Source organism: Vigna umbellata, chromosome 10, assembly GCF_029865625.1.
Source record: "Vigna umbellata cultivar VRB3 chromosome 10, Vumbellata_1.0, whole genome shotgun sequence".
NCBI lineage: Eukaryota > Viridiplantae > Streptophyta > Magnoliopsida > Fabales > Fabaceae > Vigna > Vigna umbellata.
In genome coordinates this window covers 11,752,915-11,765,625 of record NC_142174.1, presented here as the reverse complement: position 1 = coordinate 11,765,625, position 12,711 = coordinate 11,752,915, and the positions used below count along the sequence as shown (strand labels likewise).

Genomic DNA, 12,711 nt, shown 5'->3' with positions numbered 1-12,711 from the left:
TTAGCATAAAACAATGTCAATCTCATGAATGTTACAAAACTGATGCATATATTTAGACTCTCAGGAAGCTGAAACTTTGGTAAAACATTATGTAGGTCGATTTTAAATAAAGTAATTTAAATAAAGAATAGGAGGAGGACAGCATTTTTTGGGTCAAAGTAATTTATATAAAACATATAAAAACAAAAATATAATTGAAATCGAGTACAAAATTGTTTGAAAAGGGATAAAAGCAACGAATAGACTTTTATGTTTTAAAAAATCATTCGAACATATGGAAATGATATATTAGTTAATATCTACTATAGATAGCACTATAAAAAATACGGCATTAGTAATACATGTTTTTTTTTAATAATACACCAAGTTACGCTCATGTTACGTGAAAAAACACGGGTGAGAGGGAGCATCAAACCTAAAGATACAACAGCACTAATGTAGATTTTTCATTTGTAAAAAGAACAAAAAAATTTAATATTGGCCCACAGAGATCATCATGAAGATAAGAGACCACTTTTTTTGTATAAAGTAAATCAACCATAGATGCATTTATATGTAAAACTCTCAAATTCTTACCATAAACATCACCATAACCAAATTACCAATATAACATACTTACAGTAAACAAAACGTTTCTTTAACAATTTTTTTTGACAACATTTTTACAACAAAACGGATTTGAGATTTAACATTAAATCCTTGTTCACTTGAAAGGATTTGGGAGAGAGTGATTGAATGAATTTGAGAGGATTTGAAGGTAAATTTTTTTTTGTTTATTTGAGTGAATTTTGGAGATATGTGAGAGTGAATTTGGAAGTAAATTTTTTAATCAGGTCACATCAATCAAATTCTCATACATTTTACTTCCAAGTCCACTCTCAGTTACTTTCAAAATCTACTAAAATAAATAATAAAAAAATTAACTTCAAATTAAAAAGTGAACATAAAGAAGGGAGAAAAGTAAGAAGATGATCTGAAATGCTAAAAATGGATAAGGAAGGAGCATGTTTGGAGTAAAACGGGATCCCCCTGATTACCACGCGTACGGCCAAGATTCAAAAACTGAAATTCCTAATTATGCCATCAGAAAAGAAAGCCATAAAGTCTGAGGAACCATGACAAAGCTCATTTCAAATTTCACTCACTTTATAAAAGTGATTCAGGAAAAAGCAAGATATGGGCCAACAAATAACAAATTCATCACAAAACTTCCAAGATCAAATTTCAGTGTATGGGATTTATATTACAAACCTCATTATTGGTGGTGACCCAATAATAGTCCTCAGCGCCAAACGGCTCCTTCCCTCGTACTCTTCCTACTCAAGCTAAAAAGCTTCCACCACAAAACAAAATACTCGGATACCAAAATACAAGCCCATTACTTCATAGCCCAACATAGCCCAATATTATTGGGCTTTCTCTTTTTTCTCAAGTGAATCACTACGGCCCAGAAGGCAAACAAACATGTAGAACACCAAAAACAAAACGCCCACCGTGGGGCTCGAACCCACGACCACAAGGTTAAGAGCCTTGCGCTCTACCAACTGAGCTAGACGGGCTTATGATTCAATTTTGAAATTGTTACATATTATTATCTTGTTAATTAACATTTATTTTTAAAAATATATATTATAAATACAATTTATAATATATTTTTTGTTTTGTTGAAAATATTATTTCTGATATTATAAATATGAATTATATTTTGTCATAAGTTCTGGCTACTTTTATTGTAATTCGTAACTTCGTTTTTTAGTTTTTTTTAAGTTAAGTTTCATGATACGAAAATGATACTTGAACAACCATTTTTGACAACATTTAGATACGCGCACACGTATCTAAATTTGAGTGGTCCAGTTGAAAAAATTAAATGAAATGGACCACTCAAATTTAAACACGTGTGCGCGTGTCTAAATGTTGTCAAAAATGGTTGTTCAAGTGTCATTTTCCTTCATGATATTCTTCCATTATTGAGATTTTAATTGTTTGAAAAGGTTAACATTATTTTACCAAATGTCGATCATATTTTTTTCTATCTTATGTTTTCAATTTTTTACTTTATGTTTCTAAATTAAGTCACGTATATCAGAATACACAGTTTATAAAATACGACTGTCGCATTTCTCATCATCTCATTATTATTTTTCTTTTATGTTTTTGCGTTTCGATATATACTTCACACAACTATCGCAATTGTTTATGTTAAATTGAACATATTATTTATACTTAAGTATATTTTTTTATTACGATTTTCATTATAATGCTTTTATGAACTTTAATTACGGTACCATTTGCATGTTTGATTATTTATTTTGATTATATATTTAACAATATATAATCAGTCAAATTTTTTGATATTATTTAATTATTAGTCATATTAATAAATGCTTAATGTTAAAGTTTTTTTCGTATTTTAAAAACTATTTTTACATACAAAGAAAATACTTTATCTATAAATTAAAATTAACTTATATATAAAATAATCCATAGCAATCATTTTATTTCTTTTACAATAGTTTTAAATGATGTACAAACCAATTTTGGATCAGGTACAAATTTAATTTATTTTAATCTCTTATTTCAAGTTCTTGAGAATAGTTTATATGAAGAATGTCCTATAACTTGTGTTAGATATATATCCAATAAGCCATATTTTAATGATGGAATAAATTAAAAATATTTATTTTTTTGTCAAATCACCACAAATATTTGAAAAAAAAATTACCTTATATAAGAAAACTCCATGCAATTATACACACACACACACACGAATATATTTAACCATTAGAAAGTGAATAGTAATTTAAGTACACTTTTAAAATATGATGATGAAACCAACCCCTGATAAATATATTATCCCGTGGAGATATCTTTTTCAAATTGAAGATTTTAAAACTGTAAAATTAGGATTTTAGTTATTTTTATTTGGTGTGTTTAGCATGTGGGCCAATTAAGCTTAGGTCAAATCCATATGTGGATATAAATTATAATGATGTGGATTAATTTTATAAAACGATATTATATTTTTAACCTTTCATATTTAAATTTAAAATTAATTTAATATATATATATATATATATATATATATATATATTATTTTTTATATATATATATATTTTATTTTGAAACAGGTAAGAATCGCATTAGCCTATATTGGACCAGGTCGAACTATTAAGAAATGGACCGAATTGGGCAAAGGAATTTCTCTCTGCACCCCGTTGTTTTCTTCCTGCATTGCCGATTCTTTTAAAATCCCTAAACTACCCTTTGCCTTGATTAGGATAAAAACCTTATTCCACAATCTTTTCATTTGCCGCAGTCACAATATCCTGCACTTCCCAACTATCTTTCCGTCGTCCCTGCGAACAAACTCAAATATTTTTAGAAGAATTAAAATTGGAAATTAAGTACAGATTAATAAAATTGAAGTTAAAAATCTGGTGACACTTATGTAAAATCGAACTTAGAATTCGATGAACAACTTAAATTTTATATTTTATCGGATTGTAAAATTTGACAAACACCAACAAAACCAGATTTTAAAAGATAGAGGCATTTGACCAAAATTTCAGAATTCAATAAATAACATAAATTTTATACTTTATGGAATTTTAAAAGTTAATGACATTTGATCAAAATCAAATTTTGAAATTTAGTAAACAAGATAAATTCCACACTTACTTAATTTCAAAATTAAATAAAAATCAGCAAAATCGAATTTGAGAATCTAATAATGCTTGACAAATAGCGAAATCGGGTGATTATCATTTTCAAGTTCCATAGTAGACATGTACCAACAACACCATTATTTTTTTAACTAGTATACAGATTTTGCATGCCAAATTTATGTTTTTCATATTTTCGACCACATCACCAGTTTTTATTTTATTTTTGTTAGTGATAACTTATAATCCTAATTGATTTACATGTAAATACATTTTTTCCAAAAAATAATTTTCTACTTCATAATTATTTCTATATTAATTAGTTTATGGATGGTGCTTTTATACAGTTGTTCTTTAATTTCTAAATTCTGATTTGATAATTTTTTTTAAAGCAATCTTTATATTTGAAATTAAAAATGGTTCGACGAAATAAATAAATAAATAAATAAATAAAAGAATGAAATAAAATACTGGAACTAGTAATAAAAGTTTTATATAAAATTTCATAATCAAAGGCTTTCAAATATGATAATATTATTTTGAAATACAGTTATATTGTAAATTTTTTATCAGATTTCAAAATCTGTTTATTAGCCAATTGTGTTTGTTTATTAACTTTTAAAATTTGATTAAGTGTCAAATACTTTTAACGTCGGATTGTGAAATATTATATTTATCAGTGGTCATCGAATTTGAAAATTCTGATATGCTTAATTGTATAATGGATTTTAAAATCCAATAACTACATCTCTAAAAAAATTAACTAGATTTTTTGTTTCAGTTTACATTTGGTCTCTCGAATATTTTTGATCTGATTAGTTTTTTCGGATTATATTATCTAGTTTATTATTATAAGATAAAGTGGAAAAGAAAAAAGAAAAAAGTTTGGAGGTGTAGAAGAAAACAAAACGTGAGATGCACCTTGGGCAAATGAAAAATAGACAAGATTTCGTAAAAAATAGTGTTTATTGTATCACCAAAATCACGATTTGCATTTCCTAATGGAAAAGAAAAGTATATAAAATAATAGATGGCCGGTGCCGAAAGCTTCGTCATATATCATCTGCTTATATATATTAGTTTGGAACGAAATATACTGTAATTAATGTTTTATTAAGACATTAGTATACTGTAATTTTAATAATTTTTATAACTAAATTTGTAATTTATTAACATTTTTTTTACCATCATAAATTGAATTGAGAGAAAACTAAACTTATCAAATACATGTTTTGAAAAAAAAATAAAGATTAATATTAGAATTTAAAAATAAAGAAGCAGAAAAGAAGTACGTGAAAAGGTATTTATTAAATAAATAAAAAGATTGCGGGACCGTGGTAGGGGCAAGAAATGCAAGATATGAGGAATGGTAGATTAGAGACGTTATAGAAGAGAAGAGAAGTTAATGAAAGATAAACAGGAAGAAAGTCCACATCAACAACCATTCGCGCAACTACCCAATTCATTCTCTTTTAACTTCTATTCACTCATAATTCAATCCGTCTAATTTAACTCCAATCATTCCCACTTTTATGTCTCCACGGATAAGTTCGCCGATTGGTTCCGCTCGGAGAAATAAGCCGCGGCAACCGTTGCCGTCACCCCACCGCCGGACGAACAACAAGCCGAAGCATGTCAAGGTCTTGAAGCGCTGCTCATCGGCGCCTCTGCTTACACGACGAGAAAACGGCGATGCTGACGGCCATTATTGGAAAAGTGGAAGAGGCTCGTTTTTCCGTCCTAAAACGTTTTCCGATGCCTTTCTGTCTTCCCCTTCTCCCTTTTCCTCCCCGCGGATTCACACTAAGCAGGTTACTCTCAACTTTACTAAACTCTCCTTCTTCCTTTTAATTAATTAATTACTTTTTATTATCATTATCATGAAAATACAAATGTTTGCTTTTTGCAACGTTTTTCAACGAACATCGTGTTGCTCTCTCCTGTTAGCAGAAGGCTAAAATTAGGGTTGAATGATTATAAATTACGTTGGTGGAATGGGATGAACTTCTAATTTTGAGAAATCCTTTGATATATCTTGTATGACAAGCTTGCTTAATTTGCTATCTGATAAGCGAGAGTCTGTCTAAGATGTTTCTTTTGGTTTGAGGAAAACCCAAAAGGGAAGTTTGGTATGAATAACCAAGTTAAGCTAAACTAAACTGTATTTCTTTTATCATGTGATCCGAAATTGGAAAGAACCCTGAAGTTTTGGCCAAGCACTGTTATTGTTATGTAAGGTTTAAGACAGAACAGGGTCAAACTTGAGGGAGAGAGAATTTTGTTTTTCTCCTTTGTCTCAACCCTGCCATTGGTTTTGCTTTTAGTTTACGCAAGAATAGCCCTGAAAAACTTTAGAGGTGGCGTGAAGAATATCATATTAAGCAAACCACGGACATAATTTATCCATGAAAGTGCTTGCTAGTAGTATAGCATCTCACAATTTAGTCAGACCAGCCTTGCATAAAACAACTTTCTTTGAAGTTATTTTTGAAGAAACTAATTATGGTGTTTGATTTTAAAATTATTTTATGAGCATGGAATGTCTTTTTGTTTATGCCATTTGGGGTTAAATGAATATGGAGTCTGTAATTTAATAATCTACCCTGTGTGGCACCTCAAGTGATAAAGATTTAAATATTAGACTTAGTCATGGCTTTTAACTAATGGCTACTTGTACTAAAAATAAAGAGCAATTGGCATGCTAAACTTGGTCAAGCATAGTGAACGAAAGCACGCTTTCGTCTTGGTGACTGGTCATGTGTTATTGTATTATTAGATAATAAAGGGGTACGACAAAGAGGCTAAGGTGGTAGTTAATGTGACCGTTGAGGGAAGTCCAGGGCCAGTTCGAACCATGGTTAAACTGGGTTCCAGTGTGGACGACACAATCAAGCTTGTGGTAGATAAATACAGAGAAGAAGGAAGGAGCCCCAATATCAATCCTAGTATGACATCTTCATTCGAATTGCATCACTCTCATTTCAGTCTCCAGAGTAAGTAAAATTTTAAACATATCATATTCGTCACTTTTCCAGAACTATTAGTAAAGATATATACGTGAAGAGGATTTTATAGGAGAGATTATTTATTTTGATTACGAACTTTGGTTGGAAGGTTTGGATAAGTCAGAAGTGATTGCGGATGTGGGTAGTAGAAGTTTTTATCTGCGGAAGAATAGCAGTGCTTCTATTTTGAGTTCATTTCATTCGGGAAGTGCTCCCCAATTAGTCAGTCGTGCCTCTACTCCATCCGTACCAAATCCTCCTCCATTCTTCATCCATTCTTTCTTTGCCCGCAAGATTAGCAAAATTGTAAGAAGAGCTCAGCGTCTTTGGAACATCGTTGTTTGCTCCCAGTGAGGACGCTCACACTCTCTTCAGTCAATGATGGGAAAAAGCAACAACTTTTAATATGTTGCCTTTCAACCCCTCATTTTCAGCTGTAAGTATGGTTATCACTTGGGTAAATATTACCTTTACCATTTTTTACATTCACATCAATTAAAGCTACTATTAAATTAATACGTAAGTGAACATAAACTTCTTCCTATTAATTTTTCTTTGGGTTGAAATAAGTTTAAATTCACTTTATCATATACATCCAATGTATTCTAATGAAGTCTATATCAATGAATTTGTATCTCCGAGATGGCATTGGCTTCTTCTCGATCTCATTTAAATCCCTCGCAGTGAAAAAAAAATCTGGAACTTTTCATAGTTATAACTTGTTGTGTGTTTGATTTATTAATATTCTCTTCAACTTTGTTTACCGGAGATTGGATTTGGACTGAGAAGATGGAATTACAATTTTAATTTAAAAAAAACATAAAAACAATGAAGAGTGTGATGAAATATCGAGTATAATTTGAATAAAATATGATAAATTCTCATGTAATTTGTAGTTGTGGTTATTATTTTGAATGATAAGAGACGTGCAAGATACTTTCCAAATTTTATATAAGATTAATTGCTTAAAAATATAGTTTTTAAATTAGATAAAGTACACAAAATTACAGTGTGGCATTGTATAAAAATAAATAAATATAGCTTTAGAAGAGCTCTTAAGTTTCCCGTTTATCGAATGAATTTTGTAAATTTAATACTTATGGCAATAAGTTTTTAATTAATAAGTAAATATTTAAATACACACTTTAATTAATAGTTTCACAATAAAAGAAAATATTTAAAATAATTGAATTTAAAACAAAATTAAATTTTTTTTGTTAAAGAAAGCAATTCAAATCTAATGAAAATTTCAAACAAATAAAAAGTATTAGTTGGATATTATACTAATGCATTGTTTACATTTTATATCTTATGTACGTCGTAAAACACTTTTTTTTTTAAATTAAAACAATTTTTATTACTACTTGTTTGAATAGATTAATAGAAATTTGGGTACATTAATGAAGTTAACATATATGAGTAATGAAATTTAAACATTTTTTTTAATTCTTAAACCATACAGAATTTTAATTTTAAATTTTATAATTTTTTCTTTACATATTCTGAAAGCTTTATAATGATTGATTTATTCTTTATAAAATTTGCAAATTTGAGCTTTGATTTCTGTAAAAAGAATCCAAAATATAAAGTCGCAATTTTTATATCTCAGTTTCTTTGAAAAGACAGTTTTCTTAAAGATATCAGAGATTAGTATTGTATCACAGAATATGATACGAACGAATGTCAAAATGTCAGACTTTTAGAAGATAAAAACGGAAAGGATTATTAATGTTATTTGGATTAAAAACACAGTTAATTGGATGAATATTGGATGAATAGCATTTAACAAAATAAGCTAGAAAAAGGGATGATTGTTTGAGTTAGTGGTGTTGCGAGAATGGCGTGCATGGCGTGCATGGCCTAGAAATGTAGAGGAAGGAGAAGACGTGCAAACTGCGCACGTACTGGAGAAAGGCTCCGGCTAACTTACGCCCCATCACTGAAGGGGGAAGAAGGAGAAGAAGAGAGATGGGCGATCTATTTGCTTGGCTCATCTCCTTCTTCCTCCTCATTGCCTTGCTTGTCCTAGTCACTTACCAGGTTTTTCTTCTTCTTCTTCCTCCTTCTTCAATGTTATAATATGGAGAAACAAGTTACATATAATTACCCTCTTACATGATTTCACTTTTGTTGCAGTTAATGTGCCTAGCAGACCTAGAATTTGATTATATAAATCCTTATGACTCCTCTTCTCGAATAAATGTGGTGGTTTTGCCCGAGTTTGCTACGCAAGCTGCCCTATGGTTCTTCTACCTTGTTACTCAGCATTGGATAATGGCACTCTTCTGCGCTCCTTATCTTTTGTTCAACATTCGATTGTAAGTTTGTATCAATTCTGCTTCATTGTTTCTTGATTATACACAACCACAGATTCTACAAATGTTCCCGTCTTCATTTTGAGAGTGAGAAAAAAACAAGCTCGACTTTGAACTTTGACACTTTCTATTCTCGACATGAAACAAACAGACACTACGATAACTAGTTATTTTTCATCTCTAGAAAACCTTTACAAGGAAAAAATGTACTTTTGCGCTGTTATATTTAGGTGAGAGAAGGAAACAGAGTATGAATTTAATTAAACGGGTCTTTGCAGTATTCTACATTTTAGAGAGTCTAGGAATGTTTAGAGAGCTGAAACAAACCAAGTAAATAATGTTTTTCCTCATTTTCTTACTGGGTTTTTGTTCTCACATTCAGTTAAATTTTCATTCATGTCTTAATTTGTGTTCGTTACATTTGCAACACATACAAGTTTGGGATTAGCTTTCCATTGCATGGATTTAGATAGTTGCATACAGGTTAGAGGATTAAAGGACACGAAACAATAGTCTTGAAATTTAAATGTACTGAAATGTTCATAATATAGTTGTATTGATAGCATGTTTTAATCCTTTGATCAGGTACAGGCAAAGAAGGCATTTGATTGATGTAACTGAGATATTCAACCAGCTCCACTGGGAAAAGAAGCAACGGCTAGTCAAATTCTTCTACCTTGTCTTTACCCTTTTCCTCTCAGTATTTTGGTAACGTTTAGTTGTCTCTCCTTTTATATAGATTTTGTTAAAATGGATGTTTTTATTCATAATTGTTAATCCTGTTGCAGGATGATTTACTCATCACTGGAGTAGCAATTGTAGTTGATTGCTTGAATTATGGGGTTCTGCAAACTCCCAGAAGCTTGCCGTAGAGAACACTTAATTACTTCTCACACTGTAATCATGAACTTTAGAGGTGAGGTTGCTGGTCTGTGTTGATTGTTTGTTGATACTCATAAAAACTGGTAAAGAATAATGTTTTAGCTTAAACACAATTTTAGCTTTAAAATCACGAATTGAATATATCTTTAAATATTTCTGAATTTTCAGGTGGATTCTGAGTTTACTTCCATACAGATGTTTAATACCTTATTTGTATCCTTTAATGATTACCAAAATGAAGTTAAAAAATCACTGAAATGTGTTCTTCTTTCCTTTTATCTCATACAAAATAATAAAAATAGTTTTAGGAAATGGCAAATAATAGTTCTGAAATATGTTATACCCTTCATTGTAATCTCATTTGAAAACATGTTGGTTTTGACACTTGCATGAGCAGGCGCATATCGGTTCAAGATTCTTCCCAGAAGCAGCCAATAATAATCTTTTGCACGACAATTAAATAAAACAATGTAATCAAAGACAAGGCAGTGTGCAACTTGGATTGTAACGTTTAACGAACAAACATTGTTGGCTAGCTGAAAATACGAGCCTAATTTATTTGTGCAACTTGGTGACTTGTCATTATCGTTATATCAGATTATCAGGTCACTCTATGAAAAGGAAAACAACATCTGTTACTGACATCATTTTCTTAACTGTTATTTCCTTGGCTTTGCATCATTGTTCATACTCCAAACGTATGCTTTCTGCAAATGCAACGACACAAATTTCTCCAAAAGGGTAAGGCGGCTTGCTGCTACCGAAAATCAGTAAAATATTTTATGTATGAACAGTCATCAAAGTTTCACACCGGAAATAACTTGTTTGACTGTCCAATCTTTTATATATATGTCTTCTAAATTTGTTCTTAACTCCTTCCAGTAACTTTGTTTTTTTAATTTAAGTTAAACATATTTTTAATTTCTAAATTTTGATGTGAAATTTAAGTCATTAAGTTAAAATAATTATATTTAAAAGTTTGAAAAACAAAATTTATCCAACTTTGAAATAAAAATAAATTTGAACTGGCTCAAGTAAATATTTAACCCTTTCGATCTTTATGCCTATTAACAAGAACATTGTTCTGAATAACAAAAACAAAGTCCGTCTCTTTTGTTCATTCCTCTTGTTCAGACATTTTATATACTGTATCGCAGTCCTTGTTTTATAAAAATATATAGTCAAATTTGAATTAAGCCTAATTTAACATTGCCTTAATGTTTCAATCAAACATTGTTGATTGTGATATACCTTTTTGCATAAAGGACGAATCATTGCTAATTAAGAAACTCCTTATTGTATATTATGCAGAGTGAATAAATGTTTTGTTGATTTATTTTTAGTCACTGGTTCTTTTTTTTTTCTGCTTGCTTTCCAACTTACCATAAAACAAAGGTGAACAAATCATTAAAATATTATGTGGAGGTTCCATTGTTGGCATTTCATTTGTTTCTTTCTTTTGTCATTTTTTTTTGTTTACTTTTTGTCCAATTTTTTAATATCAACCTTACGTTTGTTTTTATTTTCGTCTTCGTCACTAATTCACACTTCAGATGACGCATCGATTCATTGGGTTACTGGCCTGATACATGTCTTATATATTAACTGATCCGTAATGAACAAGAATTACGACAATAATCAATTAAGATTTTCATAACTTTTTAAGTTCTAATAGTTGGGTTGATTAAAAAAAATAAATGGTTCAGTTTATCAATTTGTTGACGAACTATCAGTTTCTGTGAATAAACAGTATATAAAAGTAAATTAGACAGTGGATAGAAACTAAACGCACGTTAAATAAAATTTATAGATGTATATTTTAGGTTTAATATCTCTTTTGGTCCCTCGAAAGGGGGCCAATGTTCAAATCGGTCCTACCTTTTTTTAGAAGTTCAATGTGGTCCCAACTTTTGTAAAAAGTGTGCAATCAAGTCCTTTTTAGAAACGGCGTTGAGTTTTTAACGGAGCAGACAGGGTGAACTGAAGTTAGCTACGTGGCTGTGTGTGGGTAATACGTGGCTGTGAGAGGGTGATACGTGGCTGTGAGAGGGTAAATGTGATAATATTACTAAGGTTAAGAAATCAGAAGTTAGGGTTTGAGGAGTTGCAGAGAAATTGGTGTTTGAGATACGAATGGCTTCTTCTGAAGGGTGTTCGTCGTGTTCGAGAAGTTGGGGCAAAGGATCTTCTCGGTGGTCCCATGGTTGTGGTGTGAGAGGAGGTGGGATAATCCCTACTTGTTACTGTGGTGAGGTGTTTGCAGCGTCTAATAATTCATCTTCTACCTTGTCTTGTTCAACTTCGAAAGTCAATGGTTGTGCATCGAGCTTCTTGAACAAAACGCCAGCGAATAATACACAGACGAAAAGTCTGGTGTTTCTACCGCCGTCGTCTTTGCCGTTTTCTACCCCCAAAAGTGCATCTGCGTTTGCATCTACATCTCCGGCTGATAACAGCGACACCACCAATTAAATAATTGGTGATTTTTCTATGACCAACTACTGTATTTTATTCTTGGATTATTGATGTAATTAATTAAGATATGCTAAGTAAAATTCAGACGTAAATAAATTATGAACATATTTACTCCTTTTTTGTTTTATATTTTTTGGATGAAATATACTTTATGAAACTGAACCAGAAGCTACTGCATTTGATATTGACTTGTATGAATAAGTCAGTAACTGTGTATCAAACATAAACCCTAACCTGATTTGTGGTTTCCAATTTCAGTTTCAGATTTGCAGTATCCAATTCGCGCTTCAGATTTCAACACACTTCCTCCACGATGATAAATCCCAAATTACCAATTTCTCTGTAACTCCTCAAACCCTAACTTCTGAT

At 30.7% G+C, this 12,711-nt stretch overlaps 2 protein-coding genes and 1 non-coding gene across 5 annotated transcripts; 2 read left to right on the top strand and 1 right to left on the bottom strand.

Moving 5' to 3' along the window:
• Positions 1 to 1,486: 1,486 nt before the first annotated feature.
• Positions 1,487 to 1,559, bottom strand: TRNAK-CUU (transfer RNA lysine (anticodon CUU)). Its single transcript has one exon. It is a non-coding gene; the product is annotated as a tRNA-Lys (tRNA).
• Positions 1,560 to 5,021: 3,462 nt separating this feature from the next.
• On the top strand, positions 5,022 to 7,311 carry LOC148191915 (PPR containing protein). The gene is made up of 3 exons (XM_088100917.1): positions 5,022 to 5,476; positions 6,442 to 6,658; positions 6,780 to 7,311. Exons 1-3 carry the CDS (start codon positions 5,198 to 5,200, stop codon positions 7,022 to 7,024), a joined length of 741 nt encoding a protein of 246 aa, XP_087957043.1. The 5' UTR covers positions 5,022 to 5,197; the 3' UTR covers positions 7,025 to 7,311.
• A 150-nt stretch (positions 7,312 to 7,461) lies between these two features.
• LOC148191914 (protein cornichon homolog 4-like) lies at positions 7,462 to 10,509 on the top strand. Of its 3 annotated transcripts, none has more exons than XR_015782688.1 (5): positions 7,462 to 8,710; positions 8,807 to 8,988; positions 9,571 to 9,693; positions 9,774 to 9,901; positions 10,265 to 10,509. XR_015782688.1 is itself a non-coding variant. In XM_088100918.1 (4 exons), the coding sequence occupies exons 1-4, from the start codon at positions 8,639 to 8,641 to the stop codon at positions 9,796 to 9,798; spliced, it is 402 nt and encodes a 133-aa protein (XP_087957044.1). In that variant the 5' UTR covers positions 7,462 to 8,638; the 3' UTR covers positions 9,799 to 10,125. The 3 variants fall into 3 exon arrangements, 1 of the variants encoding a protein (XP_087957044.1); XR_015782689.1 differs by having other exon boundaries at positions 10,036 to 10,509; XM_088100918.1 differs by lacking the exon at positions 10,265 to 10,509 and having other exon boundaries at positions 9,774 to 10,125.
• Positions 10,510 to 12,711: the final 2,202 nt, after the last annotated feature.